This window comes from Trachypithecus francoisi, unplaced genomic scaffold (assembly GCF_009764315.1).
Source record: "Trachypithecus francoisi isolate TF-2019V2 unplaced genomic scaffold, Tfra_2.0 Lachesis_group3, whole genome shotgun sequence".
In the NCBI taxonomy this organism is placed as follows: Eukaryota; Metazoa; Chordata; class Mammalia; order Primates; family Cercopithecidae; genus Trachypithecus; species Trachypithecus francoisi.
Genome location: NW_022681468.1, coordinates 116833629 through 116849606, shown reverse-complemented (window position 1 = coordinate 116849606; position 15978 = coordinate 116833629). Strand labels below are relative to the sequence as shown.

At 44.0% G+C, this 15978-nt stretch overlaps 1 protein-coding gene across 6 annotated transcripts in view; it reads right to left on the bottom strand.

Annotated features, from left to right (window-relative positions):
* The window catches only part of HEXA (hexosaminidase subunit alpha), a 56770-nt gene extending 40792 nt beyond the window's left edge, over window positions 1–15978 (bottom strand). The window contains exon 1 of one of the 6 annotated variants that reach the window (XM_033189484.1): window positions 15231–15978. In XM_033189484.1, the coding sequence (XP_033045375.1) occupies window positions 15231–15483 (253 nt within the window). In that variant the 5' untranslated portion in view covers window positions 15484–15978. The remainder of the gene's footprint in view (window positions 1–15230) is intronic. The other 5 variants (XM_033189481.1, XM_033189482.1, XM_033189486.1 and 2 more) reach the window with 5 other exon arrangements.

Below are 15978 nucleotides of genomic sequence, written 5' to 3'. Positions count from 1 at the left end.
GCTTAGGGGACAGTGCTCTCTTGGTTTTCTTTCGAACTCCTTGAATATGCTTCTTCATTCTACTTCTCCTTCACCAACCCCAACATGCTAGTGTCACCCAGGGTGTCCAAGGTTCCAAACTTCTCTTTTTCCCTTCCCTTACACTCTCCCTAGACAACGTCATCCACTCCCACAGCAGGCCAATAACTCCCAAATCTATCTTTCCAAGCCAACTCTTCTTCTGGAGCTGTAGACTTGTATGCCTCCACGCAAATGTCTCAAAAGCCACTTGAATCTTAAACATAAAACCAACCTAACTCTTCATTCCTCCTCCTGGCTGATCCTCTCTCTCACTTTGATAACAGCCCCATCTATTTACCTACACCAGAAATCTCCTTCTTCTACACCTTCCATCTAACTGAGTAGATCACAAGTTCATTAACTCAAAATAACATTTACAGACTGTCTGCTATCTCAAACATTGTGTTAAGCACTGAGATTACAACAGTAAAAAGACTTCTTAAAAGTCTTACAATTACACAATACTTACAATCTCTTAACATATCGCCATTTTCCCAACCCCACTGGGCCAGAGCCTTAATTCGGCCTCTTGTAATTTCTCACCTGGATGACTATAAAAAAATCTCCCAGGCGGTCTTCCCCTGCCTCCAGGAATACCCATGTCAATCTACTATCCTCAGGGATATTAGAATATGAAGATAGGAGCATGACAATCTCTGCTTAAAATCTTCCAATGGCTCCCATAGGTTTCAGAATAAAGTCCAGAATTCACTGGGTAATCGTAAGAAAAGGCCTTGTCTTTTTCTGCTCCTGTGCAGGAACTCTCACAATGAACAATGAACTCTGTCCTGAAAATGCCATATTTTCTCCATATTTTTCTTTGCACATATTGCTTCCTCCAATGGAAACAAGCTTTGCCTTCCCTCCACATCTCTCCCAGTGAAGAAACAGCTCTGTTTTCCTTTTAGGAAACTTTTCTGTTATTTCCCTGCCCTTTCCTAAGAGACCCTCCTATGTAATCATGCAGCAATGTATACATACACTTTTCAAAACACTTATCTTAAGATATGCGGTTTATTTGTCTATCTCCCCACCTAGGTTGTGAGTTCCTCAACAGGAGGGACCAATCTCAGTGTCTTTGTATTCCCAGTGCCTGACACACTGCAGTCATTCAATACATGTTTGCTGAAAAAATGAATGATGTTGGAATTTACAAAATGCATATTTAATGTTATGATTGTGCTATGTGATAATCAGGCATAAATAGCAAGTAGTTAATGTAGAGATTACTTTTATATCCTCAAACCTAGTATTTCTGAAATCCTGAGACTGGGGTGGGCGATGCTAAGACACCCAGACTTACACAAACTGCCTTTTCAGACACTGCTCTGAAGACCTCTGGATCCATAAATTCCAAGATTTAGGTCTTTCCACTTCTCTGAAAGGAATAACTCATTTCTGTATTAGGGTAACTAATAACTATTAGGGTAACCTGGAAACTATCAATCTTTACCTCAGTGCAAAATAGCCTTTCCCTCCACTACCCCTGTTCCCTCCTGAATCAAAACAGTTCTATCGTATCAATGTGTTTGATTCACAGAATCCTAGCAGTATGTAAAAAAAAAACACATTGGTTTCAGTTATAAAGTGGTACTTGATTTTGCTTCTGGATTGGAAACTAAGAAAGGCAACCCAGCCTTGGCCACCTTCCCACTCTTTAATGTCTACTCTGTCCCCATATCCCCTGGTACCCTCCTAGGCTGGTGCCAAAGTTTGTTCCCATGCCCACTTTGTTCTCTTCCCCCTCCCACCTTTGTAAACATCATATCCAGGTTTCATCTCCCCCATATTCAGCCTAATAAAAGCCCATTATATCATTCATTTCCCACTCATTTCTTCATTCCAACCAAGATATATTGAGCATTTAATGTGCATTAGGAACTGTGCTAGGTGCTGGGGCAGTTAAAAAGAAAAACAAGCCCTGGTCCCTGCCCTTGAGGAGATCACAGTCTAGCAGGAGAGATAAACACAAACAACAATTACAAACATTGTGAAAAGGGCTATGGTAGATTTAATAGCCACGTCCAGCAAAGGTAGAAGGCTTGACATTGAAGGGGACCTCTGAGTGGGATCTTGAACCCTGAATTGGTATTCACCAAGCTACCAAGAGGAGAAAAGGTATTCCAAGCCTGGGAAGTGAATTGGTGTGGCTAGGAGAGAAATCAAGGCCAACCTTGTCAAACTTCTTATCCCAATGAAGTGGGAGTCTGTGAAGCCAGCTGCCCTGAGCTGGGGCCTTCTCCTTAGTGCTGCTGAATTCAGTCTAGATCATGGTACCTCCTCCTGCAAGTCCCAAGATTCTCCACCCTCCACAGACTACTAATACCTAGTTGGAAGTATCACTCTCTCCAGCCCACAGGTGAATCCTGAATGTTCTTCCTTCCTCTCATTCCCATCACATATTTTTTGGGTAAAAGTTGCACCCATTTTTTTTTTTTTTTTTTTTGGGAAAAGTTGTAATTAAAAATGTTCTATTTTCGCCTACTTTTAAAACTGATCTGCCCCTCCCAATCCTATCCCCACTGGAAAGAGAACATCTCCCTAAAATTCCAGATCTCAAGAGATAACTTTAGTTATAACAGTTTGCACAATTTTCCAATTTTTTGTAAATACATAAATTTATTATTTTTTAAAACAAAAATGGGCCCGGGCGCGGTGGCTCACACTTGTAACCCCAGCACTTTGGGAAGCTGAGGCAGGTGGATCACTTGAGTTCAAGCGTTTGAGCCCAGCCTGGTCAACATGGCGAAACCTTGTCTCTACTAAAAATACAAAAATTAGCTAGGCATGGTGGCAGGCGCCTGTAATTCCAGTTACTTGGGAGGCTGAGGCAGGAGAATTACTTGAACCTGGGAGGTGGCAGTTGCAGTGAGCCAAGCGATCATGCCACTGCACTCCAGCCTGGGTGATAGAGCGAGACTGTCTCAAAAAAAACCCAAAAACAAAAATGGGATCCTAATACTATTAGTTTTTTTTTCCCCTTACCAAAATGAGCTGTAGATCTGTTAATGTCAATATACATCTAGATCTACATCCTTATTTATAAATGTTGAATAGAATTGCAATGATGAGATATACATTAACTTACCCAACTTCTCTTCTGTTTATGGACATTTGGTCCTGTTTCTAAGTTTTTAGTATTATAAACAATGCTTTAGTAAACAAATATTCATATATATGTATACAAGCAATTGTGAAAGATATCTGTAGGATAAATTCTTGGAGGTGGAAATGCTAGGCCACAGATATGAAGAGTTTGGGTTTTGATACTGCCAAATTCCTCTTCCAAGTTACTGTACTGACTTACACCCAAATCCACATATATGGGCCCACTGCTCCACATCTTTCCAACACCAGACCAATCTCAATTCTTTTTCACTGTTGCCAGCTGGATTTGAAAAAACAAACACAGGCCAGGCGCGGTGGCTCAGGCCTGTAATCCCAGCACTTTGGGAGGCCGAGACGGGCGGATCATGAGGTCAAGAGATGGAGACCATCCTGGCTAACATGGTGAAACCCCGTCTCTAATAAAAATACACAAAAAAATTACCTGGGCGTGGTGGCGGGTGCCTGTAGTCCCAGCTACCTGGGAGGCCGAGGCAGGAGAATGGCATGAGCCCAGGAGGCAGAGCTTGCAGTGAGCTGAGATTGCGCCACTGCACTCCAGCCTGGACAACTGAGCAAGACTCCGTCTCAAAAAAAAAAAACAAACAAAAACACACACACACACACAAAAATTGTTTCAATTTGTATTTTTTTAATTTTAAGTTTTGTTTTAATTTTTTTTTTTTTTTTTTTTTTTAGAGACAGTGTCTTGCTCTGTCACCCAGATTGGAGTGCAGTGGCACAATCATAGCTCACTGCAGCCTCAATCTCCTAGGCTCAAGTGATCCTCCTGCCTCAGCCTCCCAAACAGCTAAGACTACAGGTGTGCACCAGCATGTCAGGCTAATTTTTATTTTTTTGTAGAGACAGGGTCTCTCTATGCTGCCCAGGCTGGTCTTGAACTCCTGGCCTCAAGTCTTTCTTTGCACCTACTAGCCAAATTCTTTTTACTTTTTAAAGTTATTTTTCTTGGTCAGGCGCAGTGGCTCACGCCTGTAATCCCAGCACTTTGGGAGGCCAAGGTGGGCGGATCACAAGGTCTGGAGATCGAGACCATCCTGGCTAACACAGTGAAACCCTGTCTCTACTAATACAAAAAAAATTAGCCGGGCATGGTGGCGGGTGACTGTAGTCCCAGCTACTCGGGAGGCTGAGGCAGGAGAATGGCGTGAACCTGGGAGGCGGAGCTTGCAGTGAGCTGAGATCGCACCACTGCACTCCAGCCTGGGCGACAGAGCGAGAATCCGTCTCAAAAAAAAAAAAAAAAAAGCTATTTTTCTTTTATTGACTTGTTATAAATATCTGCCTCATTTTATCCTTTATTTTTTAACTTTATGCTTTCTTTTGCTTTAATTTTTATGCAGTCAAAGCTATGACTCTTTTTCTTTATGGTCTCTTTATTTGCTTACGTAGAAAGGCCTCCTCTACCCCTAAAATTTTAATAATAGTTTCCTTCATTTCTGTCTAACACTTGGTCTTTTATCTTTAGATCTTTAATCTACCTGGAATTTACTTTTGAGTTTGATATGAGGTAAAGAATTTTTTTTTCCTAATTGGATAACCAGTTATCCTTACATATTTATTGACTAATACATCTTTTCACTTTTGATTGGAAATACTTCTTTTATCATATCTTAAATTCCCACATACATACACATGCTTGCTTGCTTCTGGAATCTATTTTCTTGGCAATCTTATTGCCAGGGAAATCCACCATGTCATATCTCTACCATATTGTGTCACTTTGCCCAATATATAACCCCCTTTGCTCACTTCTGGTCCTGCACTTCTATTCTTATACATGTTGCTTCCTATTCTCTACCAGACCACCTGTACTACATATCATTCACCTTGTAAACCCTCTGAGATCTTATTGTGTAGTTATTTAATTACTCAGCTTCTTCTACTTCCTCCCTAACTGACGCCTGGGTCTCCCCAGGAATACCACACACCACTTCCCCTACAACATGCTCTGAGAGGCAGCCACCTCCCACATCACAGGGTTGAGATACGGGGCTGCTTCTGGGTCATCCATTCCACCGCCACCAAGTAATAAAACACCTTTCTTCTGTGGTTCATGTCACCCAGCTGTTAAATTTCCAGCTCTCCTTGTTACAACCCTCTGCAGCTTCCTGACCACTTCTTTATTCACTTATTTATTTATTTATTTATTTGAGATGGAGTCCTGCTCCATTGCCCAGGCTGGGGTGCAGTGGCACGATCTCGGCTCACTGCAATCTCCACCTCGCAGGCTCAAGTGATCCCTCTACCTCAGCCTCCTAAATAGCTGGGATTACAGGTGTGCACCACCACACCTGGCTAATTTTTGTATGTTTACAAATTAGATGGGGTTTCATCACATTAGCCAAGCTGGTCTCAAACTCCTGACCTCAAGTGATCCAACTGCCTCAGCCTCCCAAAGTGCTGGGATTACAGGTGTGAGCCACTGTGCCCGACCTTATTTACTTAATACTTTGGATCCTGGTGCCCAGTATTCCTCTCCACCCCAAAGCTGGCTATTATCCTAGATGATTTTAACACCCAAGAGGAAGAACTAACCCATGTTCTGGCTTAGCAGTCATCCAACAACATCCTCCTCTTCCTCAACCACCCTCCTAAGGTTGCCTTTTGGACCTTCTTCTCCTCGGGAAGTGTTCAAACTCATTCTCCCAAGCTCTAGTACTATATAGCTAACTGCTTGCTAGATACCTTATAGTCAACACGTCAAAATCAAATTTACTTTTCATGATTCTCACTCTACCTCTCAACCTCTTCATCAATTTCACTTTTTTTTTTTGAGATGGAGTTTTGCTCCTGTTGCCCAGGCTGGAGTGCAGTGGCACAATCTCGGCTCACCACAACCTCTGCCTCCTGGATTCAAGTGATTCTCCTGCCTCAGCCTCCGGAGTAGCTGGGATTACAGGCATGCGCCACCATGCCCAGCTAATTTTATATTTTTAGTAGAGATGGGGTTTCTCCATGTTGGTCAGACTGGTCTTGAACTCCCAACCTCAGGTGACCCACCTGCCTCAGCCTCCCAAAGTGCTGGAATTACAGGTATGAGCCACCACAACTGGCCAATTTAGCTCTCTTTTTACTCCTTCCCTTCCTCTCCCACTATTTTCCCTATTTTTGTTAATGGCAGCACAAGTGAACAAGAGCTAACATTCAAACCGCTAAGTCAGAAATGTGGGAGTCATCCTCAGCACCCTTTCCCTCCAACCTAACGCCCACTTCCAAGCAGCCATCTCCTAAATCTCTCTTCAGTCTTTCTAGTTTTCTCTGCCCTTACAGCCATCAACCCAACTTCAGCCACTATTCTCTCTCATCTAGATCCCTGTTGGCAGCCTTTTAACTGGGTTTCCTGCCTCTAATCCCACTCTACAGAGTTTAGTCACATCACTTATCCTGTTAACTGGACTTTACTGGCCTTCTTTGACCTTAGGATAAAGCTCCATTCCTTACCAGGGCTTATTAGGCCATTTCATGCCCTTTGCATCCATCTCCTCTTTAGCTTCAGAACTTGTTGATCCACCCTAGAGTTGTGTACTTCAGCTAGACACCTTGAGTTCCTTGAATACGGCATGAAGGCTTCTCACCTGTAGGCCTTTTCCACGTGCAGTTCCTTCTATGTGGAATACTACCTTCACTCCCACCAACTTCTACTTTTAGACCTCCTTCAACAGCTCTCTAGCAAAGTCTTTTCAATATGCACCTTCTCCTTTCCCCACCCACACACTTAGGTCGGGTGTTCCTCTTCTGCACTCCCAAAGATAACTTTCTGCTTCAGTTATTATAGAAAAATATCAACTCTGTCTGTCTGTATCCCCACTTCCAGGAACTATAAATTCTTTAAGGACGGGCAGTTCAATTTAATATTCCTTGGACCTAGTACTATTGACAATTAAAGTTACTTAATAAATACTACTTGTACTAAGAATAGATGCGAAGAAGGAAGAAATGCTACTGGAACCTGGTGACAATGGGCCAGGGACCAAAATATTCATAACCTGAGTGCTATTGAGTAACTAGATGTTAAAAGTTACTACCTATTTGAAGTAATTAATGCTAAGATATGATTAGAGCTTAATCCTGCCAGAGGCCAGTAGTTTTCCAAATTGCTAACTGGATTGACAAAGGCGTGTATGAGTATGCCACAAGACTGTACAGTGACAGGAGCAAAATTTATGCATACTGGAATTTCTGCTCCACCCCTACAAGCTGTGTAACCCTGGGCATGTTACTTAGCTTCTATGTCTCCATTCTCAAAGATTGGGATAACACTGACCTCACAGAGCTGTCATGAAGATGAAAGGGCAATAACATACATCAAGTGCCAGACAATAAATGCTAGTTTCCTTCCGTGTTCTACTTTCCTTTTCCCAAAAAGACAGTTTTGCCCCAGCAAACCTCGATTCTCTCATTTGGCCAGAGGAGTCCTGGGGTAGGGTCTCCTATGGCAAAGCCACACTCTAGGAGCAGCTTCCCTGAAGGGTTTTTCATGAGCATCTTATAGGAGACTGAAGGCTTCACTACTGTGAGATGCCATTCTGTATGTGAATAGGCTGACACTTCAACATATAAAAGGGACAGAGCCTTAGAACTCTGAATCTCCCCCAACCTAGGACTGCAGCTCCAGGCAAAACAACAAAGCCACTAATGTGGAATCCTAGTTATAACAAAGACAAGGTTGAACAAACAGTACAGTAGTTAAACTGTTCATGTATAACACAGTGTATCTAGTAAGCCATCCCCCTTACCCCTTCAATCCGAAGAGCTTTACAAAAGAAGGGGAAGGCCGCTTAATAGGTGACAAGCTGACAAGCACCCATATGTCCTGCATTTGAGTATACACTTCCACAGGAAGGAGCTCCACACCACACCCAAGCCTAACCAGCTTCAAGATGTGGACACAACAATAGCATACCAAAGTTGGCTGGGGATCAGGGCTGTGTGGCCAGGAAGCTTAAGCAAATGCCATAGCTTAAAACAGGAACAAAGGACAAGAAGAGAGAAGACTGAAGTTCCTGACCCAATAATGGGTTTTATTCATTACAACCAGGAATAGAGAAGAAAATATAATTCATTTTGGTATTACAATAGACTGTAAACATGTAAACCTTGAGACAGCTCACACCACAGAAAACTCTTCAAACATACACCTCTCTGACCCCTACAGACCCAACCTCCTTTCTTCCACTGACTTTGTTGTCACTGGCTCCACAAAGGTTGTGGAACCTCCTGAGGAAGATGCAAATTGATTCTATTTTATCACTTATTTTCAGGGCCAGGAGAAGAAATTTAGGAAACTGCAGAAACGTAAGAGTGACCCCTTACTTTTGTCTTTGTTTCTGGGTTTTTGTTTGTTTATTTGTTTGTTTGCTTTTTTTGAGAACAAGGTCTGGCTCTGTTGTCCAGGCTGGAGTGCAATGACATGATCTCGGCTAACTGCAACCTCCACCTCCTGAGCTCAAGCCATCCTCCTACCTCAGCCTCCGGAGTAGCTGGGACTACAGGCATGAGACACCATGCCCAGTTTTATTTCTTAAAAGAAGTACTGGTAAGGCAATAAAACTCCTTTCCCTCTGTATAATCAACAGGAAAGGGATTGAGGCTTATGCCTTTAACAGGCTAAGAAACAGACAACATGCTCTAGCATGAGATTGTTAAAAACAAACAAACAACAACAAAACAACAGGAATCCATTGTCAAAAACCTTCCAATGCTATGCTTCTTGCTTCTGTTTGGAGGTAAGGAACTGGGGTAGAAGGAAATGGAAGGAAGGGCATCTCTGGGGCTCGGACTTTTAATTTTTAGTTTTATTTTTAAAATCACCAAGTTCTTCCCACTATTATACCCTCCTTCAAAGACTGAAAAAATGTAACTATTTTCTTGTTATCCTTAGAAATGTCTGGAAGGTAGGCAGAGTTTGAAAAAAAAAAAAAAAAAGAAGGAAGTAGCAGCAATAGCTTAGAAAGTAGGCAATTAGTCTGAAGGAACATAGTTAAGGGGTTAATAAACACTTTCTTGGCTGACTCCTGAATAAATCATGTTCCAGACCCTGAGTCCTCCAACGTATACTGTGTTCAAACAGAATATCCAAGGCAGGGGAATACCTACAGCTCATGGAAATAAAACTCGAATTTTTTTATAAACCAGGTCTAGGCTACCCACATACACCTTGATCAAGTTTAGCTTCCTGGACTCAGTACTATCCAGGGATACTGGAAAAGTATCATGCTTCAGGTAATAAATGGTGGCTCACACCTCTAATCTCAGCTCTCTGGGAGGTCGAGGCAAGAGGATCGCTTGAAGCCAGGGGGGTTCAAGACCAGCCTGGGCAATATACTAAGACCCCCATCTCTACAAAATGTAAAAAATTAAAAAAATCAGCTGGGTGCAGTGGCACGCGCCTGTAGTCCTAGCTACTCATGAGTGAGGCGGGAAGATTGCTTGAGTCCTGGAGTTCGAGGTTGCAGTAAGCCATGATCACGCCACTGCACTCCAGTCTGAATGACAGAGAAAGACCTGTTTCTTAAAAAAAAAAAAAAAAGAAAGAAAGAAAGAAAAGAAAGAAAAGAAAAAAACAGGGCTGTGAGAAGGGAGGCTGGTGGAAGACTGCGGGCCAAGCTAATCTAGGCCCTGGAATTCAAAATCAAATACGACACTTATTTTGCCCTTCAACTAAAAACTGTGCTTCTGCTATCACCTTCTTTCTAATGACAATGTATTCATCACTGTATTTCTCCTATGTATCCCTCTGTTCTCCACATACCCCTTCACAAGAAAAGTAATTCTACTACAAAACCTTCTTTCCGTGTTGTTTTCTTCCTCTTTGCTTTTAAAACAATAAACTTAGTGGCGACCATGCCTTTGGCAGGAGTATGCCTTGTCTTTGGCATGGGAAAGGTTAAAGTATACTTAGCTACTAGCCTAATTAAAGTGGAAAGAACTAATCAGCATTATTCTTTCTCCCCAGCCCAGCTGCCTGACCTTATCTGTTTTCCTCCTACATGCAATCCCAATGCATCTCCCACTGTGTGCTGAGTTAAGAGCAGCACAAGTTGGGATCACACAATAAGCAGCACAGTGTGATTATCCTTTGCCCAGAATCACACACTTACACTCCAAATTGGAAACCTGAAAGGAAAGGTAATCCTCAATGAAAACCTGCAAATCATATCTTTCTGATGATCTTCTCAGACCTGTAATCCCAACACTTTGGGTGGCTGAAGCAGGCAGACTGGGTGAGCCCAGGGGTTTGAGATCAGCTGGGGCAACATGGTGGGACTCCATCTCTACAAAAATTAGCTGTGCACCTGGAGTCCAAGCTACTCAGGAGGCTGAGATGGGAGAACAGCTTGAGCCTCAGAGGTTGAGGCTGCAGTGGCCTGTGTTTGTGCCACTGCACTCCAGCCTGGGTGACAAAACAAGACCCTGTCTCTAAAAGAAAAAAGAAAAGAAAGAAAACAAAACCCAAGCCCATAAAGCCTTCTTACAAATATTTACACAAAGTAGCTCTTTAACGTTAATATATTCTAAAAATAATAATTACATATCTACAACGTTCCAGATATAGAAGAAAAGGCCAAAGAAGGTATTTTAGGAGAGCCAGATTATACTGAACTATGCCACTTATTAACCCAGTCACTTCTTTCATATCTGAAGATGAGTAAATCAAATACTGATAAAAGCTGTAGAAGGATACAGATTCTCATATAATCATCTTCCATTCCAGAATAAAAGGGCTGGAGAAGGGAGGGAGGATTATTCTGTTCAAGGACGATGGCATCCTCAGCAACTCATAGAGATGTGCAGGTGAACATCAGACCAGGATGGGAACCTTATAATATCTATGATGTACTATGGCTTCTATCAACCAGTTTCAGGAAAAGCAAAGAAGAATGGCCAGTTGCAGTGGCTCACACCTATAATCCTGAAGTGGGCAGATCACATGAGGCCAGAAGTTCGAGAGCAGCCTGGCCAACGTGGTGAAACCCCGTCACTACTAAATCCCGTCTCTATTAACAAATAAAAAATTAGCCAGGCATGGTGGTGGGCACTTGTAATCCCAGCTACTTGGGAGGCTGAGGCAGGATAATCACTTGAACCCAGGAGGTGGAGGTTGCAGTGAGTCAAAATCACGCCACTGCATTCCAGCCTGGGCAACAGAGCAAGACTCCATCTCAAAAAAAAAAAAAAAAAAAATGCAGTCAAATGGCAGAATCAGACTTAGCCACTTTACTTGGAAAAATCTGGGCTTTATCAGCTCCATCAAGCACCATGCTCCACACCATGCTTATTAAGTGTCTGGAGCAACATTAGATGGGTGTCATTCCAAATTCCAAATGATCACATCTTTGCTTTGCAAACAGGATGTGGCTTAATAATCACACAGGGAACTAGATTCATTCAAGTATCTAGTTCCTAAAACGAGTCTATTTAACAGGTTCAACAACATGCAACACACACCCTCCAATTGGTAGAAGCACCTCTCAATGACAAAGAAAGGTTGCAAATACTAACCATCTTCACAGACCATTTAGCAACTGGTGGGACTAACCCTTGAAGGTGAATTCAAAATAGAACTGAACCTCAATACCAGACTTGTTTTTCAGAAAAGGGAGTATGAATTCTTAGTTTCAGGTTTAGATCAAAACCAGAAGTTGTATTGCTTAATGAAAAACACTGGGTCGGCCAGGGTGGCTCATTCCACCCTGTAATCCCAGGACTTTGGTAGGCCAAGGCAAGGGGATCACTTGAGCTCAGGAACTGGAGACCAGCTTGGGCAACATGGTGAAACCCCGTCTACAAAAAACACAAAAATTAGCCAGGTGTGGTGGCACGCTCCTGTGGTCCCAGCTACTCAAGGGGCTGAGGTGGGAGGATCGCTTGAGACCGGGAGGCAGAGGTTGCAGTGAGCCAAGATTGTGTCACTGCACTCCAGCCTGGGTGACTAAGCAAGACTGTCTGAAACAAACACAAACAAACAAACAAAACCAACTGGTCCAGAACCTACAATTAAGTTTTTTGGAGGAAGAGGATGGAAATCTGTTAGTTAAGATTTAACCTGCATATGTTGCCTTCTTTACTAAAATCAGACTCATAAAGGAATGTATTCTGGCTTCAGCCTTGTTGGTACTGCTTTCGCTCTATTTGCTTCCCATGCTATTGCTTCATCCTTGTTTGTGCAGAACTAGGATTTTAGCTTAAAGTCACCTAAAAGCCTCCACAGGAAACTATGTTCTAAAGGGAAGACTCCATGGGAAGAACAGAGAAAGAAGTTACTTTTAAGTCTTTAGTAACGTTCACCCAACCCAGTCTTCATTTTCTCTCAAAAGACAAGAACCCTCAACTAATAAAGCAAATGAACTTACAGGAAGGTAATATATGTAAATAAACATCTTATTGAATTTACCTGGCTCTAAATCTCTTTCGTTAGGGAATTTATAGTATTTCATTGTCTTACAATCTCTCCATTTCTATCTACTTGATTAAACTATGGTACTATAGCAATGGAGGTGAAGGCCTAATTTAGAAGTATAGGAATTAGGCAAGGCGCGGTGGCTCATGCCCATAATCCCAGCACTTTGGGAGGCCAAGGCGGGTGGATCACTTGAGGCCAGGAGTTCGAGACCAGCCTGGCCAACATGGTGAAACCTCATCTCTACTAAAAATATAAAAATTAGCTGGGCGTGGTGGCGAACACCTGTAGTCCCAGCTACACGGGAGGCTGACGCAGGAGAATCACTTGAACCCAGGAGGCGGAGGTTGCAGTGAGCCGAGATCATATCACTGCACTCAGCCTCAGTGTATGCTGAGTGATAAAGCAAGACTCCATCTCAAAAAAAAAAAAAAAAAAAAGGCCAAGCGCGGGGCTCAAGCCTGTAATTTCAGCACTTTGGGAGGCCGAGACGGGCGGATCACGAGGTCAGGAGATCGAGACCATCCTGGCTAACATGGTGAAACCCCGTCTCTACTAAAAAAATACAAAAAAACTAGCCGGGCAAGATCTGGCCACTGCACTCCAGCCTGGGCAACAGAGCGAGACTCCGTCTCAAAAAAAAAAAAAAGGAAAGGAATTATTCTCACGTATACAGTACTAGTAAACAACCTACAAAGCTTTTGAGCATCTTATAATTCACTGTGTACCACTGTTTCATATTTTCATGTTTCCGCAACTGAACTATAGAGTCTAGGGCTAGGTCTTTTTTTTTTTTTTTTTTTTTGAGGCGGAGTCTCGCTCTGTCGCCCGGACTGGAGTGCAGTGGCCGGATCTCAGCTCACTGCAAGCTCCGTCTCCCAGGTTTACGCCATTCTCCTGCCTCAGCCTCCTGAGTAGCTGGGACTACAGGCGCCCGCCACCTCGCCCGGCTAGTTTTTGTATTTTTAGTAGAGACGGGGTTTCACCGTGTTAGCCAGGATGGTCTCGATCTCCTGACCTCGTGATCCGCCCGTCTCGGCCTCCCAAAGTGCTGGGATTACAGGCTTGAGCCACCACGCCTGGCCGGGCTAGGTCTTAAGACTTTTCTTGTAATCTTCAGAGTGCCCAGCACTGCGATTGACACATACCAGTTAGAAGGATCTTTTTTTTTCCCCATAAACCAGGCTCAAACTCTTCTATAACCAAAATCAACATATTCTGAGTGCCAATCTTGTGTAAGGCACTCTATTATTTGTCATTCAGGATTCAGAGGAAAATGTGATCTACCACACTCAAGAGCAGGCCTCTTATCCTCTCCAGCTTAACGCATTTTACCAGTTAAGGACTACTCTGATGCTGAGATTGGACTTCTTTCCCTAAATCAAATGTCATATGTTTAATTAAATGCTTTTAATTCTATATATCAAATGATAACTTTTGTGAAAGTAATTTAAACACACTTGAAACATCATATAAAATATTACTATATGACTCAACTGTAAATGTGGCTCCCACCCCCATAACATCTATACAATATAACCAAAGAGCTAGATTCCAGAAGAGTATCAAGAAACTTCTAAATTTTGAACCCATGCAGCAGAATTGTACTCCTTTACATTGTTGACTCGACTTATACATGGTGCTGTGGAATAATTATCCTCAAATGCAATTTTCAGTACTGATTACAATAGCTGCCTAAAAGAAAACTGTCAGCCCCTTCCATTTTATATCAAATCAATGTCTAAAGTGCTCTTGACTCTTCAACCCCGCATTTTCCCCACCCTCATCCCTCCTCAATCCCCAGAACCCACTCTCACATCCACTAGACCTGAAATTTGAGCTCAATCATAACTCTTTGTGCCTCTGCTCAAGCCCTTCTTCCTGCCTGGAATACCCTCTTTTCAGTCCCGGCTAATTACATCTACCACCCCATTCCAAGTAGCCGCTGGAAACTCACTTCCTTATGTTCTATGACTTCTTTCACAGTTTGTACTTGTTTTTTTGGGGGGGGCGGGTGTTTTTTTGAGACGGAGTCTCGCTCTGCTGCTCAAGCTGGAGTGCAGTGGTGCGATCTCGGCTCACGACAACCTCTACCTCCTGGGTTCAAGCGATTCTCCCGCCTTAGGACCCCGAGTGGCTGGGACTACAGACGCGCACCACCACGCCCGGTTATTTTTTTTGTATTTTTGGTAGAGACGTGGTTTCACGGTGTTGGTCAGGCTGGTCTCGAACTCCTGACCTCGTGATTCGCCCGCCAAACATTCTATGTGCCAGACACTTGTATGTAACCTTGCATAGTTCTTGTATTATGTCTCCCCAATTTTGAGTGTTTTCTCTGGTCTCCTCTACCCAGCCCTTGGCCACAGCTTCACTAGGACCCTGGACAGCTTGAACACGGTTGGAAGGATCACCTAAGATTTTTGCTGGCACAGTATTTTCCATAAATTAATCTCCTGATTGAACCGCAGTCCTATAGTAGTTATCTTTGGATGTAAACCTAATACAGCTCGAGGAGGAAGTGGAGTGCTTGTGATCAGAGGGCTGGGCAAAAGCCCAGAGGGCGTCTCTGTAGCCCTGGGGGAGCTGTCCCCAGGCAGGTTCTCTCAGGGCCCAGGAACAGGGCGGGACAAGTTCGACTGACCTGTGCGGTAAGGACGGGGCCAAGACCCGGAACCGAAAAGCAGGTCACGATAGCGCTGGAAGGCCTCGTCGAGGACTGAGCAGCCAGGCTGCGTGGCGGAGCTGACATCGTACTGGAATTGAAAGTTGTTCGGGTACAGGACGTAGCGCTGGTCGGAGGTTTGGATGTTCTGAGGCCAGGGCCAGAGGGCGGTCGCCCGTCCTGCGAACGCCGCCGCCAGCAGCAGCGAAAACCAAAGCCTGGAGCTTGCCATGGCCCGCCGGTCTCCCCTCTCGGAGAGGCCTGGCCACGTGAGACCCTGGTCAGGTGAGCGGCGCCCGCGTGACTATCGGCGAATCACGTGACCAGAGGCGGCTCTGCGCCTGCGACCCCGGGAGGACCCACTCCCTGCTCTTTCACTTCCGGCCTGGAAGTGAGGGTCCTGGTGCGTGCAGTGGGTTGTGCTGGGCGTCGGCAACTGCTCGGCTCCCCAGATGACTGTCGGGCCCAATAGAACAGTAAATAACCGGCCACCCCTACGGCCGTGCTGGCTCTGATGGAACTACACAGCTCACCCGACTCGAGAAGCATGGGGTGGGGAGGCGAGGACGCAGGGCGAGCTGGAAAAGAAAGTTTCCCAGATGGCTCCAGGGTGAATCTTGAATGTTGTGATGGAGCTCGCCAGGCCTACTGGGAGGTAAAGGACTTCCCAGGCTGAAGTAAGTTCAGCAGCAGAAAAACGGAGGATTAAAACCAGAAGTCGTTGTGA